The 17,036-nt window shown below is 48.7% G+C and overlaps 1 protein-coding gene across 1 annotated transcript in view; it reads left to right on the top strand.

Moving 5' to 3' along the window:
- KIAA0753 (KIAA0753 ortholog) overlaps positions 1-17,036 on the top strand; it is a 51,182-nt gene that overhangs the window by 28,116 nt on the left and 6,030 nt on the right. Inside the window, exons 8-12 of the mRNA XM_045293351.1 lie at positions 192-275; positions 3,156-3,317; positions 6,400-6,478; positions 12,959-13,079; positions 13,482-13,706. Of these exons, the coding sequence (XP_045149286.1) occupies positions 192-275; positions 3,156-3,317; positions 6,400-6,478; positions 12,959-13,079; positions 13,482-13,706 (671 nt within the window). The remainder of the gene's footprint in view (positions 1-191; positions 276-3,155; positions 3,318-6,399; positions 6,479-12,958; positions 13,080-13,481; positions 13,707-17,036) is intronic.

Here is a 17,036-nt window from a genome sequence, read left to right as displayed (position 1 = left end):
TGATTGAAAAGAAAAAAGCCAAAGTCGGCATGTGGTATTCATGTGTCTCCAGACGAACAGAGTGTTTGGCTTTGCTGCAAACAGCCCAGCGTAGCTGATGCTGATGACTGCTTCCACACTGATGTTATTCTGGTTGCCAGATTCATTTGTATGTTTTTATCACCCATTAACATATTGGTCTGTCTTAACAGAGAGTCCGTTCTTCTCTGGACACAAACACCCATTTTGAGAACCGTCCGTCAGGAAGTACGGCAGCCGGCCAGCCTGCAGAGGAGGTGTGTGTGCAGTGGGATTTTATTTATTTGTCAGTCCTCTGGGTTGGCATGTTATCGTTACAGGCTCTGTCTTCAGTCAGATGCAGATAGCGTCTCAGGATGTTCCTGCTCCCGGGTGGGAATTCTGTTGCATTTCCGACATTCTCACAGTGTGCAGGCACTATGAGGACTTGGAGCCACAGGTTTGTGTCAGCATCTCTGTTTGTCTCCGTGTGACACCGAGGGCACGCGGGCAGCCAGGGAAGAGGAACAGCAGCCCCGTCTGGCAGCTTGTTCAGGGCCTAGTTTCCTTTCTGCTTTGAGCCGTGTAGTTCTCGCGAGGCAAGCTGGTCTCCAGGGCCTGAGAGCATGACTGGTAGGTGGCCCAGCAGAGAGGAAGAAAAAGGGAACCATTTGAGAATGAGGAAGCCACCCATTGTTGTCCATCCTCTTGCTCTTCCCCTGGTGGCCTGCTTGTCAGCGGGTGGGGGCACAGTTCCTGGCCAGTTGGCCACTGGCCCTTCCCGCCCAGTGACAGGAAGAATGTCGACGTCAAGATGTTATTCTCATCTTAAGCAGTCAGTGGTACTCAGCTGCAGCTCAGTCTCATGATCTTGGGGATGGTCAGAAGCTCATGTGAGGGGAGGCGCTGAAGACTGATCACTGCGAACCTACAGTTCATTCAAGTGTGCTGTGGCTTGCTGTTGCATACAGCACACCACAAACCAGGGGTCATAGTTTCCCTCCAAGCAAAAGAGCAGGCCCGCCGTCTCACCTCGGGAGGCCGTGCCTCGGTGCCCTTGAATATGAGAGAAACGAGTGACCACAGATGCTGCCCTTGGAGTAGATGGTTTTGAAGGCTCAGCTTTTTATGTAAGAATTATTCAGCAGGCATTAAAACAGGCTTTCATGTCTTTTACAATCATGTGTCGAGTATTAGAATTCTGGGATGCTGTAATAATGCGCAAACCGTTGAAAAGAGTTTCCCAGGCAGCACCATCAAAGGTCACACCCCTGTTTACATCTGGGTCAGACGGCATAATGTGGTCCTTTGGGCCAGTACAGCGAGGGTCGGAAAAGCCTACGAATGGCCATCTCAGCTGCTGCGCTCTTGCCGCTGCTCCTGGCCGTAAACAGGCCTGCACAAGAAACGTTTTTCAAAATGTTCGAGTTTCTTAACATTGTGAGGTTATGCATGTACATGGCCAGAACATTGAGGAAAGGGATGAGGCGGAAATGGGGCCCATACACTATTCTGGATCCGACTTTTTCCTTTATCATGTATTTTGGCAACCTTCCCAAAGTTCCTGTGGAGTCATTTCCAACTCATGATGGCCCCGCATCTGCCAGGCTGTGACCTTGGGAGCAGGTCACTGGGCCTGCTTCTGTGGAACTTCCCTCTGGATGTGCTCGAACCACCAGCTTTGGAGCTGATAGCTGAACACTTAGCCGTGTGTGCCACCGAGGCACTCTCTATTACTAGCACATTAGTACAAATCGGCACCAAACCCACCCCTGTCGAGTGGGTTCTGGTCCACAGCAAGCCTACATAGGGTTTCAAGGCCGCACACATCTTTATGGGAGTCGACAGCCTCACCTGTTTCCTGAGGAGTGGCTGGTGGGCCTGAACCGCCAACCTGTGGCGTATAGTCCAATGCTCGCCTTACAGTGCCTCCAGGGCTCCCTAAGCACATTAGATATTCTTTAGTCTTTTTTTAATGATGCATAATATATTATTGGTATTCCATGCTACATAACTGGAAAGTAGTATACACAGAGACTCCTCATAATTAACTAGATTTGTATTCTCTGTCGCCTCTAGATTTTTTTTGTAATTGTGTTGGGTTTTTAAATTTTTTGACTTGGACTAAGGCTGAGCCTCTTTTTCATCTTTTTGTTGGCCATTAATATATTTGACTCTGTGAACAGTTAAAATATTTTTTTAAATTGCTGTAGAAGTGACCATTCATCAAGTCTCTGATTTCATGTTAAACACTGTATTAAGTACCTTGTAGTATGCTAGCTCCCGTGTAATCCTTGCATCTCTGACATGTAAGGTGGTCATTTCTATATTACAGATGAGAAGCTTGAGGTCCAGAGAGGTTAAGTAACCAGACCTGAGGTTGCAGGCACATCAGTAGGCAGGGCCAAGCTTTCATCCCTGCAGTGTCTCATTCCATAGCCTGAGATGATCATTTCCCAGCAGGCCTTTGCGAACACCTTCAGAGCACATGAAGACATGTAGTAGAGTCAGGAGAAAGATCCGGCATGTGAGCATGCTTTGCAAGCTGTAAGGTACTCTGGGGAGGTCAAGGACACAAGGTGGAAGTAGGCTGCTGCAACATGCTCAGGTGATAGGTAGGAAGTTTCAAAAGGATTGTGACATAGGTGGTGTTATGGACAGAAGTTGCTGGTTTGTTTTAAATCATTTCATTGACTCTGTGGACAGATGTTTTAACGAAAGCAGTGACCCAGGAGAGAATGCGTAGGTACTCTGCAGTATGTGGCATGTGTACTGTCGGACATTCCCTGTGTGCAGCCATAGGAACCCTGCTCTCCCAGCTGGAAAAACATGTAGAGGTGATTATTGAACCCTGACAGTGCTGATTTGGGAAGCACTTTTACATAGGAAGAATCATTCAACTCTCAGAGCCGCTAGTATTACGACTGCCTCCATTGGGCACCAAGGAAAATGGCCCAAGTCACACCATGTTCCATTTACCTGACTGTTGTAGAAGGTGCACTCGTGTCCATTGCTTTGGCTAGCTGGTGATTTAGGAGAGGTTTGTTTCAGTGTAACAGTTCTGCCAGTCGAACCACCACACGGTTGGTTCACGGTGCCCAGCAGTGATCACTCAGTGTGTCTGTTTTCTTTGTCCCACCCCCACCCTTGTTTTGTAGCCTTTGCCTCTTGGCTCTGATTCCAGCCATGTGCGTCTGCTGGATGGTTCTCCGGAAGACTCCACTCATAAGTTGTGGGCTGGGACCCTCACGAAGATCTCGGAGGACAGCAAGGACACTCCAACGCTAGAGACCATGATGCTCCGAATGCAAGAGATGGAAGTAAGGCTTGTGCCGAGTCCTGCTTCTCCTCATGCGTCCCTGGAGCTCAGCCGTCAGTCTCAGTCTCGGCTTCGAGCCCAGCTCCACTGCCAGCTAGGTGCCCAACCTCGGTAAAGTCGCTGTCTTTAAGGAGAAAGTGGGATAGAAAGTGTTAAGACGACTGAGACATAATTCTGTAGATGGTAATGATTATTATTCTCCCTTGTTACCATCGAAGAGGAGCCCAGCTATGGACCAAGACCTGGCCCCACAAAAGGCACTGTAGGCAGTTCACCGGCTGGTTTGCAAGTTACCACTACTTCTCTGGGAGTGTACCTTTTAAAGCACTTTCTCTTGTGAGTGGGGGGAAGGCTTATAGAGCACATCGAAGATGCACGCATTTTGTTTGCATGCCTGCCTGGGAACCCCTTGTCTCCTCTCCCCCTTTCCTGCCTGCTGGGCTTCGTCCTTCAGCGCATACTGCCCTTGTGACCCCGAGCGGTTGACAGTTCTAAGGAGGGCTCCCTTCCCGGCGGTCGCCATCCTCCTCCGAGCCCTTGTGTGGGGGCCACCGGCCTGAAGGGTGGGGAAGGGCCATAGCCATGAGAGTTCTGTCCTCTTTTTTATGAGTTTAGGTTTTACTCCACATTTTCTCCTCTTCGATCCAGGAGCTTCTAATGTAATTCCCTTCAGAGTGGTCACGGAGGCTGCAGTCCATGTGTCCCCTTAGTCCATACATCTTCAATTCTCATCTCTCTTTGCTGCGGACAAGGATAGAGTACACTTTTTAAAAAATCACAGAGAATTCTACCTTGTCTAATATATGAGGGGTATCCCCCCAAAAAACCCGCATCTCCCCCCCGCCGCCACCCCACCCCGAACCTATGTATTTAACTTGTTTTACAAAATAACTTTATCACCTTTAAAGTACTCTCCATTACACTTAATACATTTGTCAGATCTTCGATTCCATTCTTGGAAACATTTTTCAAACTCATTTCTTTGTATGGCTGACAGCACCTCCCTTGTTTTTTTTCTTCATCTCTTCTGTCTTCAAATCGCTGTCCTTTCATATCCCTCTTCATTCATGGAAACAAAAATAAGTGGCACGGAGCGAGGTCAGGTGAGTAAGTGTTTGGGGCAAGAGAGGCATGCTGTTTTTTTGCCAAAAACTGGCGCACTGAGATGGCCATGTGAGCAGGTGCATTGTCGTGGCAGAACCAGTTCCCCCGTCTGCCTTCAATCAGTCCCTTTTTGTCGCACACGGTCACACAATCTTTTCAGAACCTCTAAATAGAAAGCTTGATTTATAGTCTCAGACCTGGTGGAACAAATTCCCAATGCACGGGGAGTTGACATTTTCATCCTTTCAGGAAGTTGACAGACGTCCAGAATGAGGCTTGTCATCAGTCGACATTTCACCTTTTTAAAATGAGAAGCCCCTCGTACACTTGGGTTTTTCCCATAGTGCTGTCCTTGTAACCTGTGTTCAACATCACAGTAGTTTCTGCAGCATTTTTCTCAAGCAGGAAACACAATTTCACAGCCGCACGCTGTTCTCTTAAATCAGCCATCACAAAAGACATCAAGCGGAGCTGCTTTTAGAAAAAACTCACTGTGGCCAGCGAGAACCTTCCCACTGGGTGCACTAACTCGGAGCGAGTTGCTTAGCACTCGCCTAGAGGAAAAATGCGTCCTATAAAAACTTGGCTCCACCCAGCACAATCCCGGGTTTTTTTGGAAGGGGTACCCCCTCATTATGTGCTACTGCTTTTAGAATGCTTCTTTCTTTTAATTTTATACCTTAGATCATATGTCCTGTCTACCCCTGGATTATTTAAAGCAGGAACGTGAGGCACAAGTAGGGAATGAAGGACCGTAAAAGGATTCCTAGCAGAATTGGGTTAAGAATCAAGATTTCCAGACACCCAATTCAGCATTTTCTTGATAACTAACTGCACCATATAATTAAAGTATACCATCCTTGCAGTGAGCTAGCAACATCAAGGACAATTTTTTGTTTTTGTTAGATTTTGACAATTTAAAGCTGCGCAGCTCGTTCTAGGTTTGTAACAGATTTCCCTTCCTTAGGAATATCTGTCTAGATGCTACTATCCTAAAATAGCTGCTACTAGTCATCTTTAAAGGACCCTGATGGCACTGCAGGTTAGGTGTTGGGTTGTTGCTAATGGTAGAGTCGGTGGTTCAAACCCACCAGCCACTCTCAGGAGAGAGATGAGGCGTCCTGCTCCCCCAGCCTCAGAGAACCTATAGAGCACTGTTCTAAGTTTAGGAACTTGTACTATTTAGGGGTGATGAGTCCAAATCAACTCAATGACAGTGAGTTTGGCTTTGGGCACCAAGAACCCTGGTGAGGCTCAGGGTCAGTGGTTCAAACTCACCAGCTGCTGCTCTGGAGAAAGATGAGGCTAACTGCCCCCATAGCAATATAGAGTTGATGTGAATTGGATTGACTCAATGGCAATAGGTAGTCATTTGTGGCTATTTAAATATAATTAAAATTACATTTAATTCCGCAAATACAGTCTCCCTGTTTTAGTGGTCAGGAGTTAGTTACTATTGTATCGGACCCACTACCATCGGGCAGGTGGTTGTGCTGTGGTCGCTTGTTTGGTGCTGTGATATTGGAAGCTGTGCCGATAGTGCTTTAAGTACCAGAGACTCACTCTTGGTGGGCAGACAAGGAAGGCCTACCAATCACCCTTAAAGATAAGCCAGTGCGAATCCTGCAGCTCACTACAGAAGACCCTCTGAACCCCTGGGTAAGAAGCCAGAGGCATCCAGGTGAGACAGGGCTGGGCAGCCTTTTGTGGAGGAAGTGCATGGGTTGCAGTTGGCTTGAAGGCAGTCAGCAGCAACCTGCAGGATAGGGAAGATAGAGGACGTTTCTGTGATCTCAGCAAGTTCCAGTGGTCAGAGCCAATCTGGATGACCGCTTTATCTCATGAACCAATCATTTCCTGTCCTGGCATTGGCCTGCTTCTATAACCATTCCTTGACTCTATTGAAATAACCTGCTAAAATTCTTAAATCCTTGAGTGTTCTAGTTTGTAATGAAACCTGTTGGTTTTTTGTTCTTAAGAAATACCAGGAGACAGTTCGCCAAAGATACAATACAATTGTATATTCGGATCCTCGTTTTTTGATGCAGGAAGAAAAAGGTGAGTGTTTCTCCTGTGTGAACCCCTAATTTTGTTATGATACATTTCAAACCTACAGAAAGATTGAAACCACTCTGTGGTGGACACCCAGACACCCACTTTTGACATCTGACAGTGAGCATTTTGCTCACTTTGCCTCGTTGTGTGCTTCCCTCTCTTGTCCGCCCACGAATGCACCTGACTTCTGGATGCATCTCAGAGATGTCATCCAAAAGCACCGCAGCGTGTACATCGGGACTTAGAGTTTAATATTTACTAAGGGTTCTTATTCTTTGGAGATTAATTTACATAACAAATGGCCCAAATCTGAACTGCTGTCATTCTGTGGATTTTGACAAATGCATACACCTTTATTAACTCAACCCCCTACCAGGATACAGAACATCAGAGAGTTGCCTCATGCCACTCTCTAGAGCAGAAAATCAAATACACGTGGTGGGACAAAGGTGGACGACCTGGTTTGTTCCACTATATATTGCTTTTTCTATTTTAGAATTGCATTTAAATGCAGTCGTATGAATGTACTTCTTTGTCTAAGGCCTCTTTCATTCAGCGTACTATCTTACAGCCTTTGTGTTATATTCTAAGGAGCCCTTGCGGCACGGTGGGTTAAACATTAGTCTCCTATCCGCAAGGTCGGCAGTTCTAACCCACCAACTGCTCCATGAAGAAAGCTGAGTCTCACTGCTCCCGTGAAGGTTTACAGTCTGAGAAACCCTCAGGGCAGCTCTGCCCGGTCGTGCAGGCTTTCTCGGAGTGAGAACTGGCTGTGTGGCAGTGGGTCTGGTTTGATTCTCATATGTCTGTACTGTGTTCTAGTTGTATCTGCATGTGCTCCTCGTCGTATTAGGTTCCTGTTGCTGTAGAGAATTACCACAAATTGATTGACTTAAAACAACAGCTGTAACAGCTCTGAGGTGAGAAGTCTGAAGTGAACCGTACCAGAACTACAGTCGCGCACTGGTAGGGCTGGTTCCTCCTGGGACCTCCAGAGGTGGCTTTGCTTCTTCTGTCTTCCAGCTTCACCAGCTGGTGGCATTCCTTGGCTGTGACGGCATTGCTCAGACCCCCACTTCCATTTTCACACGTCTTTTTCTGAAGTCAAATCTCCCTCTGCCTGCTTGCTGTAAGGGTGCTGGTGATCCCACTTAGAGGGCCCACGGGATAACAGGACCCTTTCCCCACCTTGAAATCCATACCCTCCTTGGGGTAACAATCCAGGCTCTGGCGATGAGGACGAGGACCCCTTGAGGGGCACCATTATTCCGCCTCCCCCACTCCAGTCAGCCGTTCGTGCCTCCATTTACCGCGGAGCAGTTTTCCCTCGAGGGATCTGCCACAGCGAGTTTGCCCATTCGCCTGTGGTGGGCACACATTCGGTTATTTCTAGCTTGGGGCTGTTATGGATATATTCAAGTGTGGACATTTGTTCTTCTCCTCTTGATCAAGTACCGAACAGTAGTCTTTCCCAGTCACCGGGTACATGGAACGTGTCCCTGTCCAAGAAGCGGTCGTGCTCTTTGCTGATGGGGCGGCCCGTGTTGGCGTCTGGAGAGCCCCAGTGGCCGGGTCTGCGCAGCGTCGGGGGGGCAGCTCTTCATGGAGCCTCTCGGGGGCTGGGAGAGTGTCGTGCCGTGGGCTCCCTTCGGGTCCTGGGTCCCTGGCAGTGCTCAGAACCTGCGGGATGGTGCTGTTGGGTTTCATGAATTCTTTGTGGTCTGAGGGTGAGCCCGTTGGGTGATATAAGTGTGGTGCTGTTTATTTTAATAATAGTCTATTGATAGGTAATTCATATGTCAGGGAATTCACCCTTTTAAACTACACGATTCAGTGATTTTTAGTTTATTCTCAGAGTTGTGCAACCAGTACTGCTGTGATTCCAGAACATTTTCATCACCCCAACAAAAGCCCCTACATCCATCCCCCCAGCCCCTGGCAATCACTCATCTAGTCAGATAGATGTCTTGTAAGTACTTCCCCCATCTGTGGCTCACCTATTTAATTTTCTCAAAGACGTCTTAAGTAGACATTTGAAATTATTTTGTAGTTATCAGTGTATTGTGTGATCTTTGTTCTCTGTGATCTTAGAAACCTTTCCTTGCCCCAAGTTGAGCAGACACGTTCCTCTGTGGTTTTAGCGTCTAGGCTTGTCTGTGATCTGTGTAGGATTTAAGGTGTACGGTTAAGGCGGTGGTTGGGGTCTTTTACTTTTTTCCCCCTACTGGAAAAAACGGCACCACAAAGTTGAAAACGCCTTCCTTTTTCTTTCCTCCTTAAAAAAAAAAAAAAAATCATGCATATGTATTGACTGCAGTTGCTACGCTACTATCACCATTTTGACGGGAAGTGTTGGACAGACATGCTTATCAGTTAGGTGCTCCCTTGTTCAGTAAAAGGCTGTTAAGTGCTGTCGCGTGGCCTCTGACTCCTGGAGACCCCTGCGCAGGACAGAGGAGCCGCGGCTGGCGGTGCGCTGTCTTTGCCGTCACTGCTGTTTGACCCCTGCGCCGGCATCCCATCTTGCTGAGGGTCCTCTCTTTGAGACATGGCCACACGTCCAGGGTGCATCAGATAAAGTCTCACCTTTGAGCAACTCTTCACGTACGTACATACAGGTTCTGCACACGCACAATGAAATGTTCTGGAGTTCCCGTTCCTCACAGTGGTATCCAGAGTTTGTTACCATCTGCGCAGTTGAATGCCTCTGAGAGTTGAGAGATACAGGTAAACATCGTTCTGGGCTTCTCTGATTTCAGCCACAATCACCCTTAATTTCATGCCCTCTTCTGAACCTGGCTTGAATTTCTAGCAGTTCCTGGTCAGTGCTGTACTGGAACAATTTCTGGCATAACCTTGGAAAAACTTGACTTGTGTGTATGTGATATCTATCTAGTGTATTATATATATAGTGTAATACATATGTATATACAAATAATTAGTTTCTATGGATAATTTCTACATTCCCTGGCCTCACCTTTCTTTGGAATAGGCATAACGTGGGTCTCTTCAGTGGGTTGGGCAGGGACTCTCTTTCTCTCCTACGTGCTCGGCGTAGACAAGCGTGCACATCCAGCATTATACCCCTTTGTTGAAACATCTCCATTGTAATTCTGCCAAATTCCAGAGCTTGGTTTTCACCAGTGCCTGCGGCACAGCCTGGTGTCTTCCTTCGATACCGGTCGTTGGTCTTGATTGAATGCGGTCTCCTGAAATGGTGCGATGCTGACGAGTTCTCTTTGGTCCAGTGACTATATTCTTTCCATCTCCTTTTGATGCTTCCTGCACCGCTGACTGCTTTGACCATAGACTCCTTCCATGTTGGAAGTCCAGCTTTAGTGCCTCTCCCTTTCTCCCAGCTGGGGAAATGCTCAGGACATTCTCCCTGTTAATTAGCTCTAGGCTTTGCACATTTCTGTATAATGCTTTGTTTTCTTGAACTTCCGAAACCTTTGCTCAGCTCTTTGACTTGATCATTTCTTCACTTTGCTTTAGCTACTCTACATTTAAGAGCAAATTTCTACATTCAAGAGTATAAAAATGACATGGGGGTAAAAGAGACACGATGCCAAGGAGTCCATGTAGAAAAAGAATATTTGGAAACTGATTGTGGTAGCAATTATATGTTCTACTTGATGTGATTGAAATATGGAATGATGATAGATGTATTAGATCTCAACTAATTAAAAACAAAAAACCCCAAAAAACCAGCCCTTCACCAAACCAAATGGGGGAGGGGGGCACCATCTGACCCCTGACTTCACAAGGATAATGGAGAATTAAAATGAACATCTAAGGCTGATTCCCATAACCCAGAGGTCAGAAATCCCTGCATCTCTCCACCCATCCTGACACCAACCATCGCTCCCATGGCACTCCGTACTTGGGTTCTGGGTTCAGTAATTCCTTGCAGTGGCCACAAAGGACTCATAGATAATATTCATGATTAGAGTTGATTAGGGAATTAGTTGATTATAATTCAAGATCAGGAACTCTCAGGATACAGTTCTTTAATTAGGACAGTCTCTTCTCATCAGTGCTCACAAGCAAGCCTCTTTCTCTGGCCCTTAGCCCCACAGCCTGACTACTGTCTTGAGAAAGTATTACAAAGTTTGTTTTAGCTCTGCCAATTAAGTGTTCACTAAGTTTCGACCCAAAGGCTCTAGCTCTGGGGATCAGCCATCCTAACTCTCCCCCAACAAGCGGACTTTTTCCGCAAGCAGGTTGCCAGCCCTCTGTTGTCATCTGGAGGCTTTGCTGAAGCCTGTCCACCAGGGGTAGCCCTGCTGGTATTTAAAGTGCCCTCACCACCGCTTCCAGCCTCACAGAGCACCACGTCACCACATACTGGCAGTTGAGCAGTGACGAGCAGTGGTGATGGTGCTGAACAGAGCGTTGCCAATTCAGGTGCCATGCTCTCGGTTGTTCTGCTTGGGCCCATTGTTGCAGCCGCGTGGCACACCATCTCACTCCGAGTGCTCTTCTTCACGGACTCCCTGCTGTCCCACGCAGAGAGAGGAAAAGCGGGTTGAATTCTAATGGAATGCAAGTATTGTGAATACCAGAGTTACAAAAGGGTGGAAGGGAGATTGTGAGGTTCCAAGGACACGTGCTTTCATTTGAAAATGTGTGTCTGGGTATCATCTTCTAGAAAGAGTGGTGCGTTTTGACAGAATGATGCGTCATCTGAACCGTGATACTGACATGCCCCCTTTATGTCATTTCCACATCCTGTCTTTCGTTTTTGTTGTCCTCTCTTGCCACCCCGCCCCCCCCCAATGCTACCCTGATGCCCGTTTTCATTGTCACCTGAAGATCAGACCATTTCCCGCCTCACGATGCTCCTTGCGACAAGCTTTTCCTCGACCCCTAAGGGCGCTTACCTCTCTCTTCTTGTGTGTAAACACGCCCAGCCCTCTGGGGCATGCTCCGCTGTGGGGTGTGGCGATGCCTTGTCTCCCCCAGCCAGGCTGAGGTGCAGGCCCCTCGAGAGTCTTTCATACCCGCTCTGTGTGCCATCTCACCCCCCACTGGGTGGGCTCTTCTCATTACTGTGAGTGAAGCAGTGCCCGTTTCAGCATGCCTTTGGTGGGCATTCATTTTATAGTGAGGGTGAAGAGAACTGGTGGTCTGGCCCTTGGCCCCAGGGTTCCGTTCGAGGACGCCAGAAGACAGGCTCTCGGCACTCACTGCCCCTGGTTCCCTCAGGACAAGTTCGGTTACTGCTCACCATGTGCAGCTGTGCCTAGCATAGCTGTGCACGTCAAAGGAACCCGTCTGAGCATGAAGTGCTGAAATGGGTTTCTGGTGAATCCTGGTGGGTATAGGCTCGATGGCATCACAAAGCCAGATGTCCAGGGAGCCCTTGCTGGGGCCTTCCTGCCCGCTGTCATCTCCTCTCTGTCCCCTGCTGCCCCGGACACTTGGATAGTGTGCACAGGCCGATATTTTGACAAAAACGACTTCATCCCTCCTTTCTGTTGGATGGTAAGAAATCAGAAGGCTTGTAAGTGTAAGGCAGGAAAAGGTGCTGGGCTGATGAGTGCTCTTTGCCTTACAGAGAAGGACAAAGCTCCCGCTACACTGGCCTTACTTTCAAAAGACTCTATGACCCAGGGCTCAGCCATGTTGTCGAGCTGGCACAGTGGAGTAAATAAATTAATGTTTTGACGGTCCGCATGCAGGTTTTCCCAGCACCGCCCACAGGCAAATTCAATCAGCTAATTAGGTGCACAGGTGGGGGTGGTTTGCTCCAGCGCCATCAGCAAACTGTTCAAAGGTTATAAACCTGCTCAGCTGCTTGAGTCGGTGTTGGCTGGGGCTTAGCAGAACCCCGGAGGGCAGCAGGGTCCGCACCGGCCCCTTCACAGCCAGCAGAGGCAACCGAGGGGCGGGCAGGTATTTCTTAGCAGCGAGTCTCCTTTATTTTATTCATGTGTAACTTTTTACTGCAGCTTTTTCTGTAAGACAAGAGCATTTCTGGCCCTCGATCCACTCACTAGCTAACTGCTCAGAAATCCGTATGTTCATTTTCTTGGCAGTTTCTGGCCGCTAGAACATCATCAAACCCAAGCCCACTGCCGCTGTCTCTCCTGACTCAGCGACCCTACATAGTTCTTCTGACAGCCACAGCCTCATCCTTTTCTCCCTAGTGGGTTTGAACCCACTCATAGCTCAATGCCTAAACCACAGCACCACCGGGCATTAATTCCAAAATAAAAACTCAGTTCCATCAAGTCAATTCCAACTTCAGCCTCCTTATAGAACAGGGTAGAACTGCCCCCTGTGGGTTTCCAAGAATGTAATTCTTTCTGGGAGTGGGCAGTGTCTTTTTTTTTTTTGGTCTCGTGGAGTGTCTAGCGGTTTTGAACCACTGACTTTGAGGTTAGCAGCCCCATGGGCTCCTGGGCTTTAATTAGAGTTAACTAGTCAGTGCGGGGGCGTTTCTTTCTGTGCAATCATTGTTTGCCTCTCCTTTTCTAGACCAGAATGCCCCAGCAGTCAATGAGCGGCCCCTGCCGCCTCATCCGATCAGGATCACTAAGACAGCGGCCCGCAGAGACCCCGAGGTGAACATTGTGCTTGAGAGGCCTTGGAATGGCAAGTAAGTGGCCGTGGGGCTGGCTTCCCTGGCTCGTTGAATTCCTTCAGTTCGCACAAGGCATGGGGGAATTGTCTTGAGCCAGGATCTCACCAAACTCCAGGTGCGTCAACTAAATCAGATGCATCTAAACTCGAGTATTTATAAAATGGGCATCGAGTAAGCCGCATCTTCAGCTGGTCGGTTTTCCATAACCCTTAGTCGGTATTGAAAGCATCGCATTGTGGGCTTGACGGATAATAGCCACCAGGTTGGCTTTGGGGAGCATGTGGAGGGAAACGGTAAGTGGCTGGAGGAGGCTGAGCTTTGTTCTGGGGGAGCCGGTTCAAGCCCCCAGGTGAGTAAACAGCCGGCCTTGGCTGACAGAGTGTTGTGACTGCTGCCATCGCTTCTCTGTGCTCCCAGTTCCCTGGATGACAGTGTGAGCACGGAGGAGAGCGGGAAGAAAAGGGAGGTGTCCCTCCTCTCCCTTCCAGGAGACGCGCAGCCCAGCGAGGGCCGGGCTCACCTCTTCATCCCCCCGGCCATGCTGCACAGCATCGGCGACTACTGCAGTCGCTTTGAGCGCTACCTCCGGCTGATCTCTCATGACGCTGTCGGCTCCTTCAACCCGTGGCTGATCGCTGAAAGGTCAGGAGAAGGTTATGTCATTGCCTCTGCTTTGTCTGTCCAGAAAGCCAGTACAAAATTGTCTGCATACGGGGAAGCTGGAGGCAGCACTAGCCATGGTCTCATACCGTGTTTGACAAGGTGGCCCCTATGTGTCAGTAAAGCTGCATTCCATAGGGCTGTCAGGGGGTGGTTTTCTGGAAGGGAATTGCCAGGCCTTTCTCCCAAGGTGCCTCCAGGTGGGGTCGAACTGCCAACCTTTCGGTCCACAGCCCAGCACTTCACCAATGGTGCCGCCCAGGGACTGCTGTGTCATGTTTTCGGGCCCTGGAATGCAAAGGTTTGCTCTGAGGTTGGTGGCTCGGCTTTCTCTGCCAAGTTTTCTTCAGATGCAAGAGACTAGTCTTCAACACCTGCGTGGGGAGACCTCGGCCACCTCCCCTCTTGGCATCCAGTCAGGGCGGCTTTCCTGTTGCTGCTAGTGAGAGCTGTGTCCCATCAGGGACGCACAGGCCTGAGGGCAGCCCGCAGTCCCGATCCCTCAGTCATCAGGGATGGGGTGGCCTTGCATCTCGGAGCAGCGGGTCTCCTCCCAGGGCCCCCTCCCCTGGGAAAGGTAGAAGTGAGGAGTTCCCAAACCATATCCTGTGCTGTGAGCACAGCCTCCTCTTGTGCAGGAGACACTCAGAAGAGTGGCTTGTATCTTTTCATGCTTGTACAGTAGAGCCCACTGGGGCTTCCTTGGGGGTCACTGTTTAGGGCTGTGTGTGTGCTGACCCTTCTGTAATGACAAAGGATCCTGGGAAGAGGAAGGAGGCTCAGGCGGGAGCAGGAAGCATTAGGCTCGAATGGCCAGTTCCTCACCTTTTGAAGTCCTGGTTGTCTCCTCCAGGGAAAGGGGTCACTGGAGAGCTGGGGCTGTGGGAAGTCCGGAGGGGATAGTGTGCATGGTCACACGAGACCCACACTGCTCCTGCACACACACATCTGTGGTGGGCTCAGGCCCCAGCCAAGGGTCTGCAACCGTTACTTACGCATTTTTCATCTACTTAGAAATAAAAAAAGCCCATTAAAACTGAATGTTTATCGAGATCCACAGGCAGATGATTTCTCAAAGGTCACGTAGTTGTAAACATGAGTTTCTCTCTCAGGGCTGCAGTGCCTAGCATGTTCCACAGGGGCCGCCACGCTCCATTCCCTCCCCTGCTGCTGTTACTTACCTTTCTGTTTACATTTGAAGCATGAGACTCTGAATTCCTCTCTCTCTCTCTCTCTCTATCACACACACACACACACACACACACACACACACCATTGTCTTACTTTTCCCCATTCCCATCAGCCAAATATGGCTATATTCTAATTTTAGATAAATCCGGATTCAGAGGGTAGTACAAATATGCAGATTTTTCCATTGAGCCAAGTTTTAGAAATTTTCCAGGACGCCGTGATCTCTTCCCAAGATTAGAGGAAGACTCACAGCCTATGACATGCAGGGACACGATCTCACTTGCTTAAAGGGCAGGCGGACTGACTGGAGAGTACGACTTCAGTATGGATTATACCTCAGCGTCACCATGGCAGACAGAGAGAGATTGACGTTGTCGAGAAGTTCATTTTATTTGGATGACAATCAATACCCACAGGAACCGCAGTCACCAAATCGAACGATGCATTGCATTGGGAAAATCTACATGGGACCTGTTAAAATTGTTAAATAGCAATGATGTCACATTGAGTGCTTGACCCAAGCCTCCTGGGTCAGTTACCTTGTATGCATGCAAGTCCTGGCCGTGAGTAAAGAAGACAGAGCATAGCTGATGCATTGGTGAACGATGGTGTTGATAACGAATCTTGATAGGCGTGGACTGCCAGAAGAACAAACAAATAGGTCTTGGAAAAAGTCCAGCCAGAATCGAATGCTCTTTAAAAGTGAGGCTGGCAGGACTTCCTCTCACATACTTTGGACATGTGACCGGAGAGACCAGTCCCCGGAGAAGGACGTTATGCTTTGAAAAGCAGAGCGGGTCATTGAAAGAAGACGACCCTCCCTGAGTTAATTGAAAACGTGGCTGCATAAACAGGCTCGAGGACAGTGCTGGTTACAGGGCTGGCTCAGGGCCAGACGTGTTTTGTGCGGTTGTCCGTGGGATCAGTGAGTCAGAACCGACACAGTGACTCCAACAGGAACAACGCCACCTCCTCCACCCTCCATCGCTCCCAGGACCCCAGTTCCCTGAGTCATGCAGACGTTGTGTGAGACAAATCCACTTGTTTTCCTTTGGCATCGTCTTCTCTGGGCTCTTAGGTTCCTGCTCCCTCTATCCATCGTCCTCTGTACTGCCAAATCAGTCACGATTCTGCCATCTACTGTCCTCTTCTGACGGTTTGGATATATCTCATATACTTGTGTCCTTTTTGCCTTCCCTTATAGGTTTGTATATTTGTTTCTCTCCCTTATTTTAGTGGGCAGGAGCAGAGATAGTCAATTCTATTCATCCCTCATCTTAAACCAGAAGTCTGGAGACGAGCCTTTAACGTACCCATTGCCGTCACGTCATCCCAACGCATAGCAACCCTACAGGGCAGAGGAGACGTGTCCTTGATCTCTGCGGCAGCAGACTAGCCTCGTCTTTCTCCTGTGGAGCAGCTGGTGGTTTTGAACTGCCAACCTGTGCGTTGGCAGCCCAGTGCTTAGCCCACTTCACCAGCAGAATCCTTTCTTCAAGGTCAATGAGACGGCTCAGAGGCCCATTCGTCTCCACTTGGGCTTGGAAGGACTGTGGCTGTGGACGAGATAGGGAACGTTGGGTTACTCCTGTGGAGTAAGGGCATACACCCTCCTGAGCCCTCAGCTGGCTAATTGGCTAGGTCCATCAGCATATTGCACTACCTAAAGGCAGCCCAAGGAAGGCGGGCTTTTCCTTCTATTTCGTCAACCACTCGTTAAGCGACACATTTTGTTGGTGTAGGGGGGGAACCTCTCTCAGCCTGCAAGGAATATTAGAAAAAAAATCTAGAGGGCAAAGCTATTACAGCGTGCCTAGATTAAAAAAAAAAAGTTCACTGCCAGTGACATCCTTTGGCCCCAAGTGATAGTGCATTGAAATAGTTTAGCTTTCTCTCTTCAAAATAGCTTCCATGCTTGCTCCTTCTCCAAACGTCCAAAGACGAGCATGGTATTGAAGAGACCCTGAGAAAAGTAGCCAGAGACGGTTGGTCCTATCTCTCACAGTGTCTTGGGGAGGGAGAAGCTAGTTAGTTAAGTCTGCTCGTTCTCTTCATGTCTCTGCTCTTCCTTACACCTGAAAGAGAAGACAAACAAATGGACAAAAACTCACTGTCCAGCGA

The sequence above is a fragment of the Echinops telfairi genome, unplaced genomic scaffold, assembly GCF_000313985.2.
Source record: "Echinops telfairi isolate 266 unplaced genomic scaffold, ASM31398v2 ScPeMD7_2010;HRSCAF=2546, whole genome shotgun sequence".
NCBI lineage: Eukaryota > Metazoa > Chordata > Mammalia > Afrosoricida > Tenrecidae > Echinops > Echinops telfairi.
This window is presented reverse-complemented; position numbering and strand designations above follow the sequence as displayed.